Raw genomic sequence first — 9,304 nt, forward strand, 5'->3', positions numbered from 1 at the left:
GTCCTAATTTAGATTTAAGAGATTAATCTTTTATCAAATATTCCCAAGTGTGCCATAAATAATGTAGCTTTAAAAGGCGCTTAGATTTAGTGATTCATAAATACAGCAGAGGATTCTCCTTTTATCGCTGCCTTTGTATTTATGGGCAGTGTTAAAATATTAATTTCTCCTTTATTATGTAGATTATGTCTCTGCTGCTTAACACCATCACCATTGTCAGGTTTGTGGGTTAAAAGTTGGTGCTGCTTGCTTGATCTGTGTAATTGAACTGATTTTATCTTAAGTTTGCCTAAAGCTTTGATGGGTTTTTCCTCATCCTAACTTCCACCCTTCATTCTTATTCCCCTCTTTTACACTTCGAGCGTTCTTTACTGGATCATTGGGTCATCGTTAGAGGAGGTAAGAGTCGGGACGCCCACAAACGTCTTGGTTTTGTCCACACTCTTGGTGACGGCATTGTCAGACACGGTGGTGAAGGAGAGGTGGTCGTGCTCCAGAATGGCCATGCGGTCCTGCGGCTTCTCCTTCTTCAGGTAGAACATCTTCCTGAGCTGCTTCAGCTGCTGCAGCTCGCAGAAGGTCTCCAGCACCACCAGCATGACGATCAGTCCCAGGATGAGGTAGACTGCAGAACGAGAAACAAATCAACACATGCATGAACTAATAATTCCATAAAGAAGTGTTACAGCAGGATCTATCACTTTAATGTCTGCTTAAAAACAGGTTTGTTGCAATAATTAAATGAATCTTTAAAATGTGTTTATATTAAACTTGCTTTAATTGATTACATTTAATAAATTTTAGTTTACAGCTTATGGAAACCTAAAAAACACTTGATAAAAAAAAAATCTAAATGTATTTTTTTTTTTCCACCTATGAATTTTACATCACAGCAAAAGTACGTCAACATATTTTAACTTTTTTTAAAAATAAATAAATGGAGAAGGTCAACCTGTGACCGCATGGTGTTAAACATCTCAGGTTGCTTTAATGGCTGCCATTGCCGGGACTGCAGTCTTTCGTCTTTCTCTTTACAACTGACATTAAAACTCAGCAGACCGCCAGCAGATGGCCGTGCTCTCTAAACAACGACTATCTGTGGAGGATTTGAATTCTGAGTAGCTGGTCTTCTCCATGACAGCGTCGGGCACACCATGGTCACGATGTAACATGTCTGTACTTTTTTTTTTTGAGAACTGACACTGTCAATTGTTATTGCATAACAAGAAAGTATCGATGTTGAACCTAATCTTGAGAAAAGTTTAATCAGTACCATTAATGCAATAAAAACCTCTCGAATTACTGCTCTCACATATAAATCAAGGTTTAGAGCTTTGACATTGGGTGATTCTCAGACTACTGCAGAGGTAGATAAGATAAGTTTCACATCTAAGTATCTGCAGAAATCTCCTAAAATGAAAGGAAATCATTAGTTCCCAATTAATTGACAAGTGCACCCTTATTTATGTTCCATAAGCCTCACTTTTTATTGAAATAAGCCTTTTGATGAATTTGGAATTTACTGACATGGATCTGTAGTCTTAGTTTTTATTATCATTAATCTTTTTAATTAATTTTACAGCACCGTCTTTTAGGCACTACTGAAATATTATTATGCTGTAAAAATCTGTTCCTTACTTCACAAACACAAGAGGGCAGCAGTTAGCTGTCCATTACCTAAAGAAGCACGTCTATGAGTTTATTCAGAGTTGTTTTCAGGTGTGTCCCTAAATATGTTTTTATGACTTTTACGTTATGGAAACTCTGAGTTTGAGGGGAAAAAAGCATCTGCTGTAATTATAATGTCTTCAAAAACATTTCCTTGAAAGTGAGAGTTTCCTGCTGTCTGTGTGAGTGACAAGTGAAACATATTTGTCAGAAATGAATAAAGAGCGTTTGGATCCAGGGTCCTTATCGTTTTGGAAATAGAGTTGATGTCACTTCCTACAGTTTTTTATTTAGCATAGAGGAAGTTTTTACAACTGATGCTGTTTTTGCAAACAAGTCCGTTCTGTTGGAGATGTGTTTTTTTTTTTTGTTTTTTGTTTCCCTCCCACTGACTGACACATTCTTCCTGCTGACTGACGTCACCTCTCTGGCTGCAGCGTATCGAACTCCCACGTCACACATGTTGGAGACTGTTCACTACAGCAGCTTTTGGCTTCACGCACACCCACAGCTTGTCAGGACTATGAGCTCTGGAACTGCGTTCCATTCAAGACGCTATTAGCCTCCAATAGGGCTGCTGACAGCAAGTCACCCAGAAGATCCAGTCCCTGCTTTACTTCCTGCAGTCAGCCAAGGCCCACTTTGAGACAAACACCATCTTGTTATGGTTTCAAACAAGGAAATGTCAACTCCTCCTTTCTCAGTTACTACCCACTACTTTTGATGAGCTATAGATATATATTTGTTCAGAAATCTGCAGTACTGTGGGTTCCAGCAGATTCTACACTAGTTCTGCTGTTTAAATTCTCAAATGAAATGATTCCCTGTGGTTTGGTTTACAATCCCCAATAGTTAAAACACTAACATGCAGCACTACTTGAATTTCATTTTTCTCCAATATGCAGCAATAGAATTATTAAGCCAAAGATTTGATATATACTCTAACCCCCCAGCAATTATTTATACTACTGCAAAAGATGTGAATATTAAAGTGATATTAATGCAATCTAGAAGAAAAATTCAAGGTTATTTTGATGCAGCAAAGGTTTCAAGGAAGCTCCATTGTTTTAAAAATTAAAATATTTTGCTGCTATCTTTTAAAAGTAACTTAAGTTTAACAAGCTGATGGATTGCTACATTGTCTCTTTTTTTTCTTTTTACGGTACTAGTGACTCGTTTTTCTGACAGGAAGGGGTAATGAGAGAGGGTGAGAGACATGCAGCAAAGGACCGCAGGACGGATTCAAACCCGGGTCGAGGACTAAGGCGTCCATACATGGGTCGAGCACACTAACCACTGCACCACCTGCACGCCCTGCTACATCTTCTCTAAATGAATTTGCCTGCTGTAAAGTATAGCTGCTATAGCTGCTCCTTTCCAAAGCACGGCTGTCTGTGTTTTCCTATATATGGGGATATTTCTAAAGATTTTCCGGGTTGTGCAAGAAGGAAGTGTGTTGAAGCCGTCCTTCAGCCAGCTTATGGGAAGTGTGCAGCAGCAGTTAGCTTCTTTTAAATGCAGCTTTTTAAATCCCTGGTTTAAATCCCTGTAACCAATGCATGTCTAGTATGAACCTAAAATTATACACTCTATCACTTTATTACATTTTTTATTAAGACGTCGATTTCTGCTTTGAGGATTTATTGTTCTTATAACATATAAATGATGTGGCACAGGCATTAAGCAATGAAGCATTTCCGGTGTTCCTTTATTGAATTTTCTAACATAAAATTACAGTTAAAATATGATATGCTGCCTAATAAAGAGGAAAGGTCAATACTGAAAGTCTAAACTTTCTTCTATGCTTGTTGTTTAGCGTTGGGAATTTGTTGCTGAAGTAATTGAAAAATTGACATTTGATTTCCCGTTATTTGGTTTGTTTATTATTGCTCTGTTTATTAACACCCAGCTGTTTTCTAGTACAGTCAGCATGTCAATGGTGATATAATAGAGAACTAATGACACTTCTGCAGGTTTCCACACACGGATCAAGGAACTGACCTAGTTGATTGTGTTACACGTGTGCAGGTCAAAGCACACCATCATAAAGTCATGTAGATTTGATATTTTCATGGTTCAACTTCTATTCTCAGAAAGAGAACTTATTCCACTGAAGATATCTTATCTAGTGTGAATCAATTTTCATTGGATTCTAGGTTATATAGCGGTTTTATATTCCACTAATGCAAGCAGAGACATGCAGGCTGTGGATCATTACAGGCAAAAGGTTTCTGTTCACAAGGCCTCTCTTTAAGATCCTTATGGTTCTATGGATTAGGTGACGCGTTTAGTGCGTGAAAATATATGCTTCATTTTTCTTTCCCTTTGTTGAATAAACCTAAAGACAACAGAAGAAGAGTTTGGTTTTAAGGTTCTGAAGAATAGCAAGAATCACAAATAAAAAAAACAGTTGGAGTACTGTACTTTTAAAAGTAGGTACACACTTTCAAGCTTATAAAACATGGACTTACGTGTAAGGGACAAACTAAAACATGTAAAATAAATGTATAAATGTAGAAAACAGTTAGCTCAAACAGCTTTCCTCTCCACTGCTTTAGATTCAGATTTGTCTTAAATAGCTACTAGACATTAAAGTTGTTTAATTTTCTTGAAGTTTGCATCCTTTATCTGTAGCACTATTGATAACAAAAAAATAACCAAAGATAAGGGTATATTGCAGAAATGTATCTGTCAGGAGGAGGGTCCATGAAAAATATCCTTCAGTATTATAGATCTATAAATCAGCCCAGTAAAAAACAGTCATCTATAATAAGGTAAATCACAGAGAAAAAATTACATTTTCCTTTAATAAAGGGACCAGAAAGCATCAGGAGGCAGAAGGATGCATCTGCTGTAATTTCTGGTTGGTACTGGTTCTGTTCAGTATGTGACAGCAGCCTCCTCTATCCCCCATGTGTCTGGACTAAGAATTATGGTTGACCGACAGAAGTCTGCCATTTTAAAATGAAGAACCAAGGTTTGCCTAAAATGTTCTTAATGAAACACGGTGAAGGCAGCATCATGATCTGGAATTACATATCTTGAAATAAGGCTTTAATAGAGATGGGTGAAAGTATGAGCAGTTCATACTGAGAAAGAATTTGGATCAAAGATGTTCAGGTGTCTTTGTTCCACTAGGAAGCAAAATATTGAATATTCAATATTCAAGCATCTCTTTTTTACCCAAGAATACAATCAAACCAATACAGGAATTACTTCATTATTTGAAAGTTTGGAGCAGCCCATCTACAGGCAAAAAATAAACCTAATAGAAAATCTGTGTTGTCATGACTATAGAGCTTAGAGGAGGGCAGTCTAATAGATTTCTGTCAGGAAGAGTAAGTAAATATCACATGAGGAGCTGGAGGACATTACCCTAAGTCTAAGCTAGAGCAATCTAAACACCTGGGAATCTTTTGCTGCAGAATATACCAAATAAAAACGATAAATTAGCATGATAATTTGATAATCAATGCCCAGTGCGCCACCACCCAGAAATGGAAGGATCTCCTTCAAACTCACCAGTGATGCCCACTTTATACAGCTCCCTGAACTTTTGATTGGCCGCTTCTCCGGGTACGTAGTCTCCAAGGCCAATGGTGCTGAGCGAAATGAAACAGAAGTAAAATGACTCCAGGAAGTTCCAGTTTTCCTCCAATGCAGAGAAGATGGCAGCCGGGATAAGGAAGAAGCAGGAGACGGCCAAAATGCCCAGCAGGGTGGCGTGAACGATGCCCACAAGCTGTTTGGAGAAACCCCATCGCGTGTGGATGTAAGTGATGGGCCTCCGTGTGCTAAACACCATGATCCTTTGGACCACGGCGGTGAGGAAGAGAAGGGTGAAGGGGATGCCGATCATGGAGTAAATAATGCAGAAGGCCTTGCCGCCGTCGGATAAAGGTGCTGTGTGACCATATCCTGTTGGAAACACAAACAGAAAATGTATTAGATCTAAAATGGGCTTCTATATAGAACAAAATTTCAGTTGTTGCACTGATGCAAGTTTTCAGAATCAGAATCAGATCAGAATCAGAATCGGGTTTATTGCCATTGTTAGTGAAGAAGTTCACAACTAGGAATTTTTTATGGTACAATCGTGCAACATGAAACATATAATATGAAATGGGTAAATAAAATTATAAAAATGTCTAAAAACACTGGGGTATAAGGCATGCAAAAAATCCTAAATCAATATAAAATCTGCTCTGAACTGTAGACCAAAAACAGATACGGCATGCTTAATTTACATAATGTGTTCAATGAGCAGCTGATTACACAGTGCAGAGGAACAATGGTGACCTCGGTATCTATGGGTGTGTTTCTGCAAGTTTCACAGATCTTTTTTTTTTTCACCAGTTCTCTAAATCACAGCAGAAATATTGAAGCTAAAACAGGTGGGACGGGAAGTTTCAGCCACAGGGTTAGAATCAGTTACCTTTGAAAATCCCTTTTCCCATCTGAAACTATATACTTCAGTTTCATTTTGTAAACTGTTCACATAATTCTGCCCTGTAGAAATATAATATAAATATAAACCTTTCCTCTGATAGTCTAAGAAATACAAAGGTGTGAAAAAGGTTTTCAGTCAGGATTGAAGTAACTTCACAGCTGCCATCTTGTTCAAATCAAAGGCTGTTTTTTTTGTTTTTGTTTTTTAGAACATCCATGCTTACTTTACACATAGGGATTGGGTTAATTGTTATTTTACATGTACTCTGAAAAAATTGAGGTTGGATGTTTTTTGAAAAATTCCCTGTGGGTTATTTTTTATTTAATAGAAGAATCACTTCCATTTTACCTTTCTGCTTTTAAAGGTCATATTGGTGAACAGCTGCACTTATGTTTGTTCTTCTGTACAATATAAACCATATCCACAAAGAAACCAGAACAAGGAAGACACCAGGTAGTCATAAACGTTAAGCTTCAGACAAAGATGGAGGCTGCTGGCACACCTTTAATGCCATCCTTACTGATTTTAATATGTTCTCAATTAAAGTTCTAGCCGGCACACAAAGTTTAGTTGTTCTTTTTAAATTAAATATATTATAGAAATCTTTTGTTTTCTTTTTTTAATGATCAGGGTAGGCTTTTGTTTTTAATAGCTTCATTTTGGTATTTATTCAACTTTAAAGAAGGGCGTTTTAAATATTGAAGGCTTTGTATTTGAGGTGTTTTAGCGCAAAGTTTTGCAACTAAAAATCTTCAGGATTAGGTTGGAGATTAAATTTGAGGCTGTACTGTAATGAGAGTGCAGAAAGGAGAGGTTCAGGAACTTTTTATGCTCTTGTGAGGTGATTTTAAAGCATCCAAGCTCACTGAGGTGAAGCAGAGGAGACAAACATATTCATTATTTCAGCAAAGTATTCTTTTCTATATTCTTTAACTTATGCTGCATTAAACAGAGTGCAAAAAGTCGAGAAATTATGACAAAAATAAAGGGTTGTTCTCCATGTGGGCAGAGGCGTAGCCAGAAAATTTTTATAAGGGTGGCCAGACAATAACCAATGTATACTGGATGGGCGGCAGAACCTCAGGGTCAATCTACACTATTCCAACAGAAACAAGCACAACGTCAACATTTCTAAATAAAGACAAACTACAGTTTCCTACAGCATTTGCTAACAAATAGATACATATATTTAAACATCCGTCTAGATAAAAGGTATTTTGGATGAAATTCTTTCAGGTTTGAGTTCTGGAGCAAACATCTTTTCAATCATTACTTACCTACTTTTATCAATATCATTCTACATTAAATTGATTTTTACAAGTATTAATATTTACATAAATTGATAATTTAATAGTTTTTTCATTAGAATTGTTATTTACAGTATCTATGATTTCACAGTATCTTAGATTTTTTCTCTTTACCGCATATAACACAAAATATAGTTCTGAAAGAGCATGAATTCTGCACTAATCATCTCTAATGTTGGTATATTGATGTGCATAATTAACCACCGTTTTTTTGTTGCCAAGTAAATGTTAATATATATAAAATTAAAATGTTTTTAAAATTCTACTTCAGAGAAAAAAAAATGGTAGGGGGTGGCCAATGATTGGCGAAGGGGTCCCATGGCCACCCCTGGCCCACCATCTAGCTCCACCCCAGGAAGTGAGGCCTTATCTAATTGCAATATAGCAATGTAACACTGAATTGTGTCATAAAACTATAAAGCAAAAAAAACACAACTCAAACCACAGCAAAGTGCTGAAGACTTGCAGTAGCAGCTGAGATGAATGTTAAATGCATCCACAAACAAAAGCAGGAAGCTCTTACATTCAGTCCCACACAGAGGTCTGCAAAGTCACCATATTGTTATTGCCGTGAGGTATCATCAGGGTGAATAATGTTGAAACCCCAGATAGCTGTGGCTTTGCTGATCCTATTGAGCAAGGCATGATTACAGAGCATGAAAAGGCACCTCTGCTGTTAGGTTATTAACTTGTTATTAAACGTAATTACCCAGTTTGGTACAATAGGATGACCAATGGTCTTATAGGCCTAATTTTGCACATTCTTAAAAATCTTTTTTGCATTTTGATTACTAACTAATTTAATCTGTAATTGAAAGAAATTGTTATTATTTACCAATTATCCACACAGTATCAATGAAAGAATTTTTTTTTTTTGCACATATTTGGTGAGGATGCTGCAGCAGCATCATCCAGCAGGGACCTACCTGTGGTGGACAGCACCGTGCTGGCGAAAAACAGCGCGGAGGTGAAGTCCCAGTTCCAGTTAGCCGAGGCGTTATTCAGAATAGAAACCCCATAATTACTGGCTTCTAAGGCTTTCTTTAAAAACCGCTCCAGTCGCTCCTCGGACAGACAATCATTGTCCACCAGGAACTGCTTTTTAACGGCCCTCAGCTCCTGACGCAGTTGGTCTTCATACGGCAGCTCGACCGACGAGAAGACGACGGCGCCGAATACAAGATAAAGGAGATAGCCTAAAATTAAAGATACGAAATACCACGTCGATTTGTGATTCTGTATCAAACGCACGCAAGAATTGCTGGCTAGCGACTGAAGCATTTTTTATCGTTAGCTAAATTAGCTAAAATGTTATTTATTATGGTAAAATAATTCTAAGCTACTGTAGACAGTGACGATGCGGGAGACAAAGCTACAGTGAATATCCTGCCCCCCCTTCCCTGAAACCTGCTTTTGCTGTTGACACCTTTATGTGCTATCGGAAATCTAAAATGCCTGCGTCGTCATCAGTGTCTTTTCCCGTGTAATTTCGGCACAAAGAGAGAGGTTCCAACACCCGGAGATTATTGATCTCTAGTATTTACTGTTGAATTTATCAAATCTAAAACTAATCTAGTTAGATTGATATTTTACTACAATATCGCAGATTTCCGAGTCTCGACGTGTCCGTGAAGGCAGCAACAAGTGTGAGAGTCTTTGTGACGTCTGCACTTTCCTTCCCCCCTATGCCTCCTACCTGCTTATCCTCGTGTTTCGACTTTTCAAAAAAGAAACCAGAAACTGTATGACATTATCAATATCAACCTTTTCTGTTTTGCATTTGAGAAAAATAAAAAGAGATGTGAATATGTAGTTTTAGAAAATAATTAATTACTTTGCCCCAGTCTCAACTCTTTACATTTGGTCTATGTTCTATATT

The 9,304-nt window shown here is 37.4% G+C and overlaps 1 protein-coding gene across 1 annotated transcript; it reads right to left on the reverse strand.

The window, feature by feature from the left end:
- Positions 1–311: 311 nt before the first annotated feature.
- Positions 312–8,815, reverse strand: kcnk1 (potassium channel, two pore domain subfamily K, member 1). The gene is made up of 3 exons (XM_015402523.1): positions 8,352–8,815; positions 5,191–5,586; positions 312–625 (listed from the first exon to the last, which is right to left on the reverse strand). Exons 1-3 carry the CDS (start codon positions 8,704–8,706, stop codon positions 369–371), a joined length of 1,008 nt encoding a protein of 335 aa, XP_015258009.1. The 5' UTR covers positions 8,707–8,815; the 3' UTR covers positions 312–368.
- Positions 8,816–9,304: the final 489 nt, after the last annotated feature.

Source organism: Cyprinodon variegatus, unplaced genomic scaffold (genome assembly GCF_000732505.1).
Source record: "Cyprinodon variegatus isolate N-32 unplaced genomic scaffold, C_variegatus-1.0 Scaffold1361, whole genome shotgun sequence".
NCBI classification, from domain to species: Eukaryota; Metazoa; Chordata; class Actinopteri; order Cyprinodontiformes; family Cyprinodontidae; genus Cyprinodon; species Cyprinodon variegatus.

Coding starts and splice junctions, on each gene's coding strand:
- kcnk1 (XM_015402523.1), bottom strand. CDS start 8,706: ATGCTTCAGTCGCTAGCCAGCAATTCTTGCGTGCGTTTGATACAGAAT. Junction 5,587..8,351: donor CACGGTGCTGTCCACCACAG/GTAGGTCCCTGC, acceptor TGTTTCCAACAG/GATATGGTCACACAGCACCT. Junction 626..5,190: donor GTATAAAGTGGGCATCACTG/GTGAGTTTGAAG, acceptor CTCGTTCTGCAG/TCTACCTCATCCTGGGACTG.